The sequence below is a fragment of the Canis lupus genome, chromosome 5, assembly GCF_048164855.1.
Source record: "Canis lupus baileyi chromosome 5, mCanLup2.hap1, whole genome shotgun sequence".
Classification (NCBI taxonomy): domain Eukaryota; kingdom Metazoa; phylum Chordata; class Mammalia; order Carnivora; family Canidae; genus Canis; species Canis lupus.
In genome coordinates this window covers 70,695,567-70,709,645 of record NC_132842.1, presented here as the reverse complement: position 1 = coordinate 70,709,645, position 14,079 = coordinate 70,695,567, and the positions used below count along the sequence as shown (strand labels likewise).

At 39.3% G+C, this 14,079-nt stretch overlaps 1 protein-coding gene across 37 annotated transcripts in view; it reads right to left on the bottom strand.

Annotated features, from left to right (window-relative positions):
- The window catches only part of PUM1 (pumilio RNA binding family member 1), a 134,151-nt gene that overhangs the window by 36,781 nt on the left and 83,291 nt on the right, over positions 1-14,079 (bottom strand). For 14 of the 37 annotated variants that reach the window (XM_072827401.1, XM_072827403.1, XM_072827415.1 and 11 more), the window contains 3 exons: positions 10,473-10,566; positions 8,983-9,099; positions 4,677-4,828 (listed from right to left, as the gene is read on the bottom strand). In XM_072827401.1, coding sequence (XP_072683502.1) covers positions 4,677-4,828; positions 8,983-9,099; positions 10,473-10,566 — 363 coding nt within the window. The remainder of the gene's footprint in view (positions 1-4,676; positions 4,829-8,982; positions 9,100-10,472; positions 10,567-14,079) is intronic. The other 23 variants (XM_072827430.1, XM_072827405.1, XM_072827406.1 and 20 more) reach the window with 3 other exon arrangements.

Sequence of the window (14,079 nt, the reverse complement as noted above, 5' to 3'; positions counted from 1 at the left end):
GGTACTAGAGATAAAGCAATGAATAAAAGAGACAAAGCCCCTGCCCTCTTGAAGCTTTTGTTCTAGTCAATGAGGCAGAAAATAAAAGGTAACTCTATAAAATGTCAGTACTCTGACAAAAGGTGGGTGATGGAGGATTCTGATGGAATAGGGAGGGGAGATTAGGATAAACATGAGCAATTTACACACACAGTTAGATTAAAATATCTGTGTCTAAAGGGGGGACAAACCCACCTGAGTCTATTTTTTTTTATGGAATATAAGAACACCTTCTCTACCCTCTAACACTATTCTCATTCAACAAGGCCCGATTGGCCCCAAATGAGCTCACAAGATTTGATTTAGGAGGCTTCTGACCTGTTTCTATTTCTCCTCTCATAAATTCCAGAATAGACAGCAATCTAAATGGAGATGAGTGTCAGGAACACTGCCTTTTCAGTACAGAATACCATTTCTGTCACTGTGCTGAAGGATCTACTTTTATTTTATTTTTATTTTATTTTATTTATTTATGATAGTCACACAGAGAGAGAGAGAGAGAGAGAAAGGCAGAGCCACAGGCAGAGGGAGAAGCAGGCTCCATGCACCAGGAGCCCGACGTGGGATTCAATCCCGGGCCTCCAGGATTGCGCCCTGGGCCAAAGGCAGGCGCTAAACCGCTGCGCCACCCAGGGATCCCAGGATCTACTTTTATTAAGGAAACATGGGTATCCAAATGCTGGTAATCATTCTTATTCTGAATGCTCTGAATAATCTAATCCACACGATCTATATACTCCAGCAAGTAAAAATGCCAAGAAAGTTCTCATCAGATCACTTTTACTATCACTCTGCTCTTTATAAAAGTTAGACATATGGTCAGGAACCTGGGTACAGATTATTCTTGGTACTATCTGGTAAAAAAATGTAAAAGAGAAACACCACTAACAATCAACTATTTATTAAACGAGAATAAGGGAAACAACACTGTCCACACTGGCAAGAAGAGATGTGTAGACACTTAGTTGACTCCAAGTTTCTTATTTCCTTATCTGTAAAAGTAATGAGGGAAACAGCTGACCTTGCAGATCTGTTGGGAGTATTGATGTCTGCAAGGCACAATACCTAGTACCCAGGAGGCAATCAATAACCCACAACTAATTACTATCAAAATATTTATTTGTTTGTGACTTAAAGAATCTAATGGACTTTACAAGAAGAGAAGTGCTTCAATCCACGTAGACAGAAGAGTCTGGGGAGGCTGCCAAAGTGAGTGTTTTTACACCAAGACTTAGAAGATGTCTAACCAATGACCCAGAAGACCTCTTATTCTAGGAAAAGTAAACAGCATGTTTAAGAACAAATAAAACATATATGCAAACATCATTTCCACAGGGCATATGAACCAGGTTAGGAGCTGTGTACAAGATCAGGGGTCAGGGGAAGGACAAGGTGCCTGAAGAGCGAGCCAGGCCAGACTACTAGGCCCAGGTTTAATGAGAAGAGCAATGGTTTCTTTCTTGTCCATGGTCTAGAAATCTGTGTGGGACCCTGACAATTAATCAAAGTTCTTAAGTCAGCTGCCAATATTCATGTATTTTAATTTCATCAATGGCTATCAAGTCTGGATTTTGTGGAAACAAATACGTAGAATCTTACAAGTAACAGTTTAATCAAATAAAATCAACAAAAATGACTGAATATCTGTTTGTAAAACCCTATTCTCAGAGTCTGCTTACTATTTAACTTTATGAGGCAAAAGCTGTTAAATTCAAATTTATTTTCAAAGGCATTGTTTTAAATACAGCATTTGAGATCTATCAATACTTAATACGCAAGTAGATGGCTCAGTGGGGATATTTTAATTAATAACCATTCATCCTTCTATAGTTCATCATGCTTGATGAAAATTATCATCTACACAGCCTCCCCCGGTCTGGAAAGTTCAGAAGTCATTCTAAATGCTTCTCTATCAAAATGCCATATCTAACACCAAATCACCACCAAGTCTGCCAACAGGTACTAGGCTTCAACCCAATACCCAGGAAGTTTTTTTTTTAGCAAACATTTTGAAATAGAAAAGAACAAAATTTTTGTCAGATGTCAAAGGAACCTCCAAAAAGGATGAAAATGAATCACAAGTAAGATTGAGCGGCTGGTATGTCACTAGCTGTGCTCAAAGTTCCAGCAATTAGGTGTTAAACAGTTACCATGCCTAACACATAACAAATGTTCTGTTTTCTGATAAAATGTCAAAGCCAAAAGGTCAAAAGCAAACTTTAAAAAGTGCCTCTCGTTTCATGACTATGACAAAGCAGCTCACAAATGAAACCAAAAACTGATAAAAACAACACTGGAACTAAAATATGGCTGCTTATTACAAAGGAATGCCAGTAACCTTTCCTCAATAGAGTTTATAATTGTGGATGACAGAAAACTCTGAAATGTAAATGATTACAATGCCCATTTTATGGCTAAGGATAGAGCTTCTCTATATTTTCTATATTCATTCAATTTGCCCTTAGGTGCAATCAGTCAGTGGTTAGAACAAAGATCAGACCTCGGGTTTTCTCTAACTCCAAACACCACAATATGGTTAGAAAATAATACAAGTTGTCAAATTATAGATTTCTGTTCAAATCTTAACAACTTAATATCTTTGTGACGCTGGGCACAGAAATTCCATTTCCTCAATCTTATGAAGGGAAGTCACATAATTTATCAGAATTAGAAAAAATAAAAGTAATTATAGGTAGAGCACTTAGCTTTAAACAAAAAGCTTTCAATAATTACTTACTATTTTTCCTGTGCACTCTAATAGAACTAATTTTTAAAACACAGCAATTACATCTGTCTACCAAATCCACAATTATTTGGCAGCCATTTAAACACAAAGAGCGTCACACAAATAAATACTGACTATCCACAAAGAATAAGCTATTAAATGTATTAATAGGGATCACTCTATGTCAACAAATTATCTGCTAAATTCTCTCACATGTCTGGTATAAGAATTGTATCTACTGCAAAGAAAATCGTGCATTAGCTTCAAAAATTTCTCTTATTCTAAAATTGCTGACCCAGGATAAGTTGACTAAAATTTCAAAACCTGTGTTTTTTCTCTAATTTAGCAGAATCTAAAAATTAAACATATATTTTCTTAGCGGGACTAGTAAAAACCAAAGCATTCTTGTTTGCATCCTGTCACATGTACATATACGAGCATGGTGTATTGCCTCAAAGACAGCTTTAATGTGTCAATGTGAATCAAAGCCTAAATGTTCATTGTATTTGCTGGAAAAAGACACCATTTCTCAGAATTTATTCCATGGAAATAATCATACATTTATGCAAAGGGTATCAGTCTACTTTGTAACATATAAATACTGCTAAATTAAGTATCAAATAATGGTAAACTGGTGAAAATAAAGTATGGGATGCTCTCTGACAGATTTAAAGATAGATAGTAATTATTTCTAAAAAGCAATAAATAAGGACGCCTGGGTGGCTCGGCAGTTCAGCACCCGCCTTCCGCCCAGGGCGTGATCCTGGAGTCCCGGGATCCAGGCCCACATCAGGTTCCCGTCATGGAACCTGCTTTTCTCTCTCTGCCTATGTCTCTGCCCCTCTCTCTCTCTCTCTCTCTCTCTCTCATGAATAAATAAATAAAATCTTTTAAAAAAACAAAAACAAAAAAAGGGATGGAGGTCATTTTATTTTTAAAAAAAAGACACTAAATAGGGACACCTGGGTGGTTCAGTGGTTGAACATCTGCCTTGGGCTCAGGGTGTGATCTTGGGGTCCTGGAATGGAGTCCCACATTGGGATCCTTGCAAGGAGCCTGCTTCTCCCTCTGCCTATGCTTCTGCCTCTGTCTCTCTCATGAATAAATAAATAAAATCTTTTTTTAAAAAAAAGCACTAAATAACATGGAAAACTGTAAAAATCATAGAAACTCAAAACTATGTGGACAGCATAACCCCAATTTTATCAGAAACTGAATAATAAAGCTAGAATGACAAATACCACCCATTAATGTTGTTTTATCCTGACATGAGGATTTTTTTCCTTTGAGTTTTCCAATTCACCACAATTTTCAGCAATAAACAGGTGTTTTTCTACCAAGCAGGAGAAAATGGTCTATTCAAAATAAAAGGGCATACTTAGTTTTCAGTTAATTATTCTTTCCCAACTCTTTAAAAAAGCTCTTATTACTCTAAATTAAAATAGTCCAAATAGGTTTAAAGATTTATATCCAGTTCAGTTGATGTTCTCAATAAGCAGTATAGAAAATGAGCCTCTGTTTCCATAGCAAGCAGCCTGCAGGAGAGGTAGAGGTGACCTGACAACAGTGCTCGGAAGGCAGCAATGGCATTCCATAGTTATGGCAGAAAAGTAGCTTTTATTAGCAGAATGAGTACTCACTTTACCACTTGTTAACCATGTACCCTTAACCAGACGGACCATCCTCTATGCACTTTTCTCCTGATCTCATGATCTTACCTAGTTACACAGACCAAGAACCTGATCATAAAAGACAGTCGGTAAGCCCCGTTAAGTCTGAGCCTGGACTCAGGTAACACACCAGAGGTTTGGACCTCGTGGATCCACAGCCATTTCTCTATCAGGAGCAACATTACCTTTTAATCACACATGATGACTAAAATTCACTTACGGTAAATTCTGTTTACATTTACCTGCTGCTGCCCTTGCTGAGCCTGTGGGGTAGTCTGCTGATTTGCAGAATTAGTTGCTGCCGCAGCAGCAGCTGCTTGCTGCTGGAAGAGACTGGCTGGGTAGACTCCCCAGGGAGTGACTCCATAATACTGGTGAGGGACCACAGCCGGGCCTAAAAATAGCAAGAGAAAGGTAAGGCAAGTTTAGACAAGTCAGAATCATCTTAGGGTTTTTGAAGACTGCAACAGACTCAGCAGATCCTACAGTAAAACAGTAAGAATATACTGATTCATTCTAGCTGATCGTGAATTCTGTTTTTGAAAAATAGAAAATATTTTTATATTTTTATGTCTTCTGAAGTCAGTAATTTACTCCAGGCCTAAGTGAAGAAGCCAGTAAAGGACAAAACATTAAAGATATCACAACTTATGGAAGTTGTAAGGTGATGAGCTTGAGAACAGATGGAGGAATTGGCCTTGGTCAGGAAGAAGGCAAAGGCCTGTGCTTCCCCTAAGAAAGGATATGGGACAAAGTTTGCTGTCTGAAGGGAAGTAAATGGAGAGTCTGTGTGCATCAAGTGAAGGAAGAGAACAAAAGATTAAGCTGTGCCCTCCTCTCAATGGTAAGGATAGTACCGGAGGTGATTGATGGGGACAGGGGCCCTGATGCTTCATTAACTCTGGAAGCAGGAAAATCCATCAGTCTTCCACAACAGAACCCAGGGACTCCACTGAACCTCCACTGCTCAATTTCTAAGAGGCTTGGTCTTCTTATCTCTGTGTTGGAAGTCATTCAACACTACATTCAGACACTGATATATGAAATTTTGAGTTTAAGTCAATGCTGAAAAGAAACAGAAGCAAAATTTTATAGACCTGCTGAGTATCCTAAACAAAACCAAGCATTCTGCTTCAGTCTCAATGAGCTGTTCACCTTCTTTGGCAACAAGCTCTGGCTACAGTCTCTGCCATCCACAGTAGACAACACAGAGGTAACATAGCCATGCAGATGGCAGCCTGGGTGCAGCAGAATCTACACCACAGAACTCTCTGAAGATGGCAGCAACAAACATCAAGGCTTCATTCTGCCAACCAAGACAAGGGCCCAAAGCCAGCCCTTCATATCTGCTGAAACACATCTCCAATGAGAAGTTTCTTAAAACACAGAGTTTAAAATATCTACAATTTGACTGAATAATAATATTGCCTTTATATGGAGCTCCAAAGACCTATTTCAAATGTGTCTTTTCTGACACGGTAGCTAATCCTGCAGAAACACAGGTTTCATTAAGTCAAAATAAATTGGAACATGTATTTTGTTTCCAGTTTCAAGCTTCTAAGATACAAACAAGTCAAACTACATCACTACCCAATACTGCTCTGACATATCTGATTAGGCATTTTCTGTACCTGTGGGCCTATTAGCCAAAATCAAGCAGCTCTGTTCATTAAGTTTGCCCACAGTGAAATACCATGTGGATGCAAAATAAACATGCTGCTTAAGGAAGCTAGGTTACAGTAGAAGCTAATTTTTTTTATAATAAGCAAAGGGGTAAAAATTTTTTTAACTCCTCAGACCCTGAGGAGTCTAAGAATTGTTATCTCCAAATTAGAGTGGGGAGCCTCTAAACCCACCTGATTGGTGTTTACAAAGTGGGGTGGTCTTGGGCATTTACAGAAGAGAATGGAAGAGAAAACAACACAATGGAGACCTAACCTATGCCCTAGTTTCTTCACCTGCAAATAAATGAGTATGATAGGGGTGAGGCTGTTGCCACATCCATGGGGAAAGCCTGGGCTGCAACCTGCAATGACAGACCCAAGGCTCTGCCACAAGTTCACAAAACCACCTTCAACTGTGCACAGACTGTTGCTACCTTAAATATTTATATAATCCTCTAAATTTTCTCAAGTAGTATTTCTACTACTTTCCCTGGTCACATGGCCTCTGACTACATTTAGGAAAATACCCCCAGGGTGCATTGTCAATTGAGCTTGACTCATCAGGATGCCTGCTTCAATTCTTCTGTGATGAACACCCCATAAGCATATGCAGTTTCACAGTTTGGGTGGTTAACATTTCTGGTTCTATGTGAAAGCACTGAAGTCTTTTTCAGTTTGGCTCAGCAGATGGATATAAAGAGCAAGACTCTTATCTTCAAACTATGATCTCAGGGAGGACAAGTGTGTCATTCCTAAAACAGTTCTTTGTTTTAAATAACATAATATGTTAGCAGAGGAAAGAAAGTAGAGAAAAGACAATTCAATATAGTATGGGCATCGTACGCTGTAGTGACGTGTGTGAATGGACTTGAGTTAGGCCTGGTTCAAACTCCAACTCTGTAATATTTAAGTAGTGTGAACTCAAAAAAAGACAGTTCTTGGGCAGCCCGGGTGGCTCAGCGGTTTAGCACCGCCTTCGGCCCAGGGCCTGATCCTGAAGACCCAGGATCGAGTCCCACGTAGGGTTCCCTGAGTGGAGCCTGCTTCTCCCGCTGCCTGTGTCTCTGCCTCTCTCTCTCTCTCTCTCTCTCTCTGTCTGTCTCTCATGAATAAATACGTTTTTAAAAATCTTAAAAAAAAAAAAAAAGTTCTCTGTGACCCAAATTCCTAATCTATAAAACCATCATCTGGAGTACGTGGATGAGTGAGTTGCTTAAGCATCTGACTCTGTTTCAGCTCAGGTCATGGGTCGGGCTCTATGCTCAGAGTAGAGTCTGCTTGAGATTTTCTCTCTCTCTCTGCCCCTACCCCCGCTCATGCATGAGTCCTTTCTTTCTAAAATTAAATAAATAAAATCTAAAAACAAAAACAAACCACAAAAACCACAACCCATCATCCAACAACTCCTATGAAAGAAAAGCACTCAGCACAATGCTTGGCAGATAGTTCATAACGGCCAAATAAATACTAATGGTAGTTAGCAAAGATCATTCTGCTAGGAAGAGCTTTCTATTTCTAGAAAAAAGAGGCATACAGGAACCATACTACATATGCTCCCACCACAATACACACCAAAATGTGAACAATTCCAAAGAAAATAGTAAGAAATTCTATATTGTGTCTGAGTTCACAATGGCAACTGTGCTCCAGAGTCACATAACAAGAAAGCCTGCTTTTGAAAGAGTTCAATCTCAAGGAAAACAAAACCACTCCTATTTATACCTATGAGCAAATAAATGCAAAATAACAGTAGTAATAGAGAAGGAATTGGGGGTCAGCAAGGGAAGGATTTCTAGGTGGTGACAATGCCAGCTAAGGAGATTCCCAGGCAAAGACTGGGAAGAGTTTACTACAGAGGACTAAGGAGACAGTGTCCAAAGACACAGAGGCCTAAGCCAGCGTGGTGTCTGCAGTATGCTAAAATCAGTTTAGCACTACTAGAATGTACGGTGTGAGTCAGTGAGAGCCAATCTGGAAGGGGAGAAAGTGGCATACATTTTGTGACATTCACATACAAGTCAAAGAGAGATCAATCCCTATATGTAATGGGTCCCAATCCTCACTAATCCTAAGAATGCCAAGGCAGCTCCTTGAAAATAGCGATTCCAGGGAACAACATACCATCACCCAATTAGGATGGAATAATCAGTCATGTCATATAACTTGGAGTGCTATTTGTGGGTAGATGAGACAGAAATCAGTGACAGGCTTCTTCTCTGAGAAAACACCAAATGGCAGATGACGCCGAGTGCTGCGGGTTTATTAAAGATAATACAGTGTGAGGAAAAAAAAGAAAGAAAAGAAATCGACAGGCTTCTTCTCTGAGAAAACACCAAATGACAGATGATGCGAGTGCTGCGGGTTTATTAAAGATAATACAGTATGAGGAAAAAAAGAAAGAAAAGAAATTAGTGAGGAATTTAAAGCAGAAAGATGAAAAGGTAAGATCTGTGTTTAAAACAGTTTCGAGAACCCTTCGGGAGGTGGAAGTGGTAGGGGGTAAGGAAATTAGGATCGTGTAAGTGAGAACAGCTGCCAAAGTCTACGCAAAGAGCCTAAGAATCTGGACCGTGGCAGACCACAGGAAGTAGGAAGACCTAGAAAAGGGGAAATTCCCCCAAACTATCTACTATCTATGAGCAACTGGTGGTTCCATGGATCATAAACACCCATACTGGAAGCAGCTCATGAATTTGCCTTTGGATATGTTCAAGCCTGAGGACAGTGAAGGAGAACTATCTAGCTGGCAGGGAGAAGACAGCAGAAATCAGGAGAAAAATCTCCAACCGGAGACTTGGATTCAGGACAGAATACAAAGAACGCATGCCAGCCACCATGACTTTATAGCAGGGGACAAAATCCCGCATGCAGAAGAACACCTCACCTAGTGTCGCCGCTGCAGCCAGTCCAGCTGTGTAGGGGTCCGTCCCCGGGGGAGCAGCACTGATGATGTATGGATTGGGGACAAACGCAGCGGGCGCTAAACCTGCTGAAAACACACCTGTCAGTAAAAACACACCCGACTAGGACTTCAGCCCTACCACATACCTACACAGTTTGGCTACACACTCCAGGCTGCAGGTGAGGAAAAAAAGAAAAAAGACAAGACAAAGATAGGTTGAGAGGAAAGAGGACTTCTAAAAAGATAAAATAATCCCTATACTAAAGATCAGGGTGATATTTATCTATTGTTTTTGCTTCTTTTTTTTTTTTTCGTTTTTGTTTTGTTTACCTTTGCTAACAATTTAAACTGTTAGGCAGTTTTAAATTTAGCACAATTTCTCAAAGACTATTAAAATTATAGCAGGCTAAAATAAAGCCATTTAAAAGACTTTGTAATGGGATGGAGGGAAGAATTTATCTCCACTTAAAACAATTTTCCTGGGACGCCTGGGGTGGCTCAGTGGTTCAGAGACTGCCTTTGGTTCAGTATGTGATCCCAGGGTCCCGGGATCAAGTTCCACATCCGGCTCCTTGCAGGGAGCCTGCTTCTCCCTCTGCCTATGTCTCTGCATCTCTCATGAATAAATAAATAAAATCTTTAAAATAATAATAATAAGCAATTTTCCGAACCATTTTTCTCAAAATGTATGGTATTTATAAAGACTAGCATCTTCAATTATAAATTAAACCAGACCCAGGCAAAGGCCATCATGCCTTGCCTTAATACATTTAGGTTGGAAGCAAGTCTTTTCTTCCACAGCATACCATAATCTTGATTAGTGATCTCCTTTCTAGTCATCCATATCATTTTGACACATTAAAAAAAAAAAATCTACACATACTTGTTTACACACATAGCGCTTTGTTTCAAAGAGAACTTAAAAAAGGTCCAGGACAGGGAGGGGATAGTCTAGGCAATAAGACAAAATATGTATACCAAAACACTAACACATGCTATAGGAAAAAGGCAAAGCTACTTTAAAAGCCAATAATTAAAAGAGAGTATGTTTTCAGATCTTCAATACATGCTGCTTGAATTTATAGGTACTACCTGCTGCTTAATGAGAAGTTGACATATTCAATCTAGGCAATCCTAACAAGAGCAAAACTATTCTTACGCCATCAATTTCATCCAATCTTCCCAACAGAGTTGATGCTAGTCACTACTGTAGTTAAGTACTTTAAACCCTAAGACAGCGAAGGCAGACCAATACCTGGACACTAAGAAATCTTATGAACTGAAGTCTAGAAGGTTGCCAAACATAAAGAATGTGGCAAAAGACAACTGGACAAGAGGAAGAGGCCATCTACTCTGAGGGATCTGTCTGGACGTTATTATAATCACTCTACACTAGGAGTTTCACAGCAGCTCACGCTCTTAACAAGGGAAGCCACACCTACAGCACGGGCACCACACACTCAAAGACTTACCGATATGAGGTTGATGAGCCGCTGCCAGTGCATACTGCTGCTGCTGGGCAGCTGTCAACTGCTGGACAGCAAGTGCATTAGGTCTTTGGAACAGCTGAAGTAAGAAAAAGATGTGATGAGGTTAGAGAAACTGTCTCATGGAATAATTTTTTAAACTCTGCAGAGAAATTTCTATAAATCCTTGTTCAGAAATGACATTTTTAAACAAAAATGTTCTCACGCTCTACTCCATTCCTGTTTCAATGGTATCATGATGCTTCATAGTTCTGTTTTCCCTCTCCTGCTTTACCTCAATTTGGTGCACCCAGTTCCCATGTGCTGCCCACTATCTCACAGGTTAGATGTCTCCTGAACCACAATCATACAAAATGCTGTAATGGCTATAAACAGGTCTAAGGGGCCTACCTAATCCAAGGCACATTCAAAATCAAATCTAAAAAATGACTTACACCCTAGTGCTGTAACTACTCTTCAGCTCTTTTGAGAACCCCACAAACTTTGAATTAATCCTCACCTACTCACATTTTGGCAAGGAAAATGAAAAGTGTTCATTTTGCCCTCTGGCTGCTCTTCCCAGGGAAATGACAGTGGATACCTTCCTCAAGTAGTGGCTTATCATAATGCATAAATTAGACAGCTGCCAACTTTGGGGGGCCCTCTGGTTTCCTAGGATACCTATTCTTTATGTGTAGGAAACCAAACAACAGAAATACAGCTGCTCCTAACAAAACCTGGATTATGAGCTCACACCTAGCACACTTCTTAGTTCACAAGAACAGGAAAGGAATGCAAAGGTCCTGACACTAAGAATATGCCAAAATTCTATCTTAATACAAGGCCAATCATTCACTCATTCATCCAACAAATATTACAAAATCAATACCTGCTAGGCATTGTGCAAGGGACTAGGGATGCAACACTGAGTAAGGCGGGGACACATTTTAGCATAAATAGTACTGATGCAAAGAAAAGGGGTTCTTGATTGCCTTGACATGCCACCTTCCGGAGAGTAATACTGAAAACGTCTTCATCTGCTGATGTCAGATAGCATATTTACCGAAGAGGCACCTCTCTACAAAGGACCTTCAACATCCCAACCTGCTCTTTCTACAGTTCTTAACAGCTCAGCCAACATCATTGCATGATCAATAATGGACACTAAAGATCTTAAATAATAGGTTTCCTCATAAAGAGACCTGTTTTAGACATTAAAAGATAATGTCATCCCACCAAGTCAGCTTCATTATCATCAGAGCTGGGCTGCAATGGTATCTTATCTTACGTGGTGGAAAGATTTTATATTTTATATAAGTAGGTGGATTTTAAATATAAAGAAAACAAAAGGTGAATATTTCAGACATACTGACCAACTTCATCTGTTACCTCTCTTTGAAGAGGAAGTATTCCTCTTTCTAAAAACCAGAGTAAAATTGGCCTTTGCCTTTAGAGAATTAAAGTAAATCAAAAGTAACTGTAAAGATTTCAAAAATACTTTTGAGTTTTATTTTCAAAGGTTAAACAAAAAAGAAACTTCATTATGATGCTGGTAAAAAGACAAGCACTCCTTTACATTCAATGATTAAGTATCAAGTGTTTAAAAGCAATTCCGGGAATTTTAGACAAACCTACCAAAACAACTATTCGCTGAAGGACAACAGCCAATCAGTACTATCAGCTAACTGTGATCCTGTGATTTTTCTAAGTTGTTTTTCATATGTCTGTCTTATCTAAAGGACAGTATCCCACAGTATTCCTACCAACAAGAAGCAGTTCACCCAACAGGGGCAGCCACGAGGAAGAAAACATTACAGTAAAATAGTGAAAAGTTGTTTCTAAGTTTTTTCCAAGGTTGTAAAAATACCTCATAGTTTCACTTAGATATCTACTGTGTCTTCAATGGGTCTCTGGAATTTTTCTAGCCTCAAACCCTTTGAAATATTTAACATCACAGACACTGCTCATGCTAGCCTCTTCCCTCTACACTTCTTTGCCATGCTGCAAAGAAAATAATTCATTCAACAAACATATTTTGAGCACCTGTTACTTAATTAGCGAGGCACTGTGACATGGAGCTAGGGAAATAAAGATGGTGTGTCCAGAATAGAACTCTTGACATGATCTTATTCACCAAAAGAGTGGTCACTGCCATGCTATCTGACTCATCCTCACTTCATAGGTTTTTAACTCATTAAATGTTATGTGTGCTATACCCATAAATATCCAGTGTGTGTAAATACTAGCCATTCTGCATAACATCAGTTTGTGGTTCTCACCACCACTTACACTTTGAGAAGTGAAAACCATTACTTTTAACTAAAAACATACAGGTCCTACAAGAGCTCCCACATATTCTGTGTTTGAGTTGATTGATAGCTCAGTGATTATGGTGAATAGAGAAGGAATTGTTTTCTTGAATGCTTTTTGCAGTAAACAATTAACAAAAGTAAATTATCATCTACAGCAAGCAGATTTGATTATAGCATAGATTACAGCAATTCTGGCACATTCTCTTTATGTAAATGGCTCAATATTAACTGGAAATACAGGGTATTCAAAACAAAATTGGATAATTGGCAAGTAATGGATTCCAAAGGATCCTGAAAAACTCATACAAATGCCATCTGCTGGGCAAAGCACTGAGCTCTGTTAACATTTTCATCATTTTCAGAAAGCAAGCCAATGATAACTGAGGAACACAATACTGTGAGATTTGGAGAGAATGCTTGTTTTAAGGTTGGTATAATGATAAATGTGCTACTACTGATTACAATGTCCTCAGTAAGAATTCTTAAGTTGTTCAAGAAACTGAATACAAGGGAAAATATTTCAACTATTTCAAGCTCATGAAGGTTCCTAATAAAAAACACTGAAGGCATAATTTGGGAACTACACAAGCAAGCTGATTTGACTCCCTTCTCTGTCACTACATGACTTTAGAAAAGATACCCTGCAGTTTTTATTGCAGAAAGGGGCAGTCAAAAACACCCAGCATAGTGCTAAGTGATAAAAGACAGCTACTACTATGATTATGTTATCAATAATACTTCTTGGCATAAAAACGGCTGTTGAGTTTTCAGAATGTGGAGGAATACCTAAATACGGAGCTGATATATGTGAAAGACTACTCTCCTTCCTCACCAAAATAAAATGTCTGGCGAGCCCTGGATTTTGACCAGTTGAAGGCTGTATACACAGGGGATAAGTGTGCAGACTCTGGGGCCAGAAAGCCTGGATTCATATCTCAGCTCTGATGCAGACTACATGACACGGAGTAAAGTGAACCTCTCTCACTCTCCTCCTCTCTTGAAAAGGGAGGATAAAGACATGGCTAACTCATAAGGTTGCTGGAAGCATTAAAATTAACACATGTAAAAGCGCTAGGAACAGTCCTTTATGTGTGTTCTTTCTGATGAATGGGGGGGGGGGGAGTACCCCCATATAGGCATGGCCCTTCTGTGAGTACCTCTGACAGATCCTCCCCCAACAAGGCAGCTCAGGATGAGGAAAGCAGAGGACAAAATTCCTGGGAGTGAATGTTAAAGTCAAAAATCCCACTGAGTTCATGAGCACCAACTGCTGTCAACAGGTCACAAATATAACAGGGAAG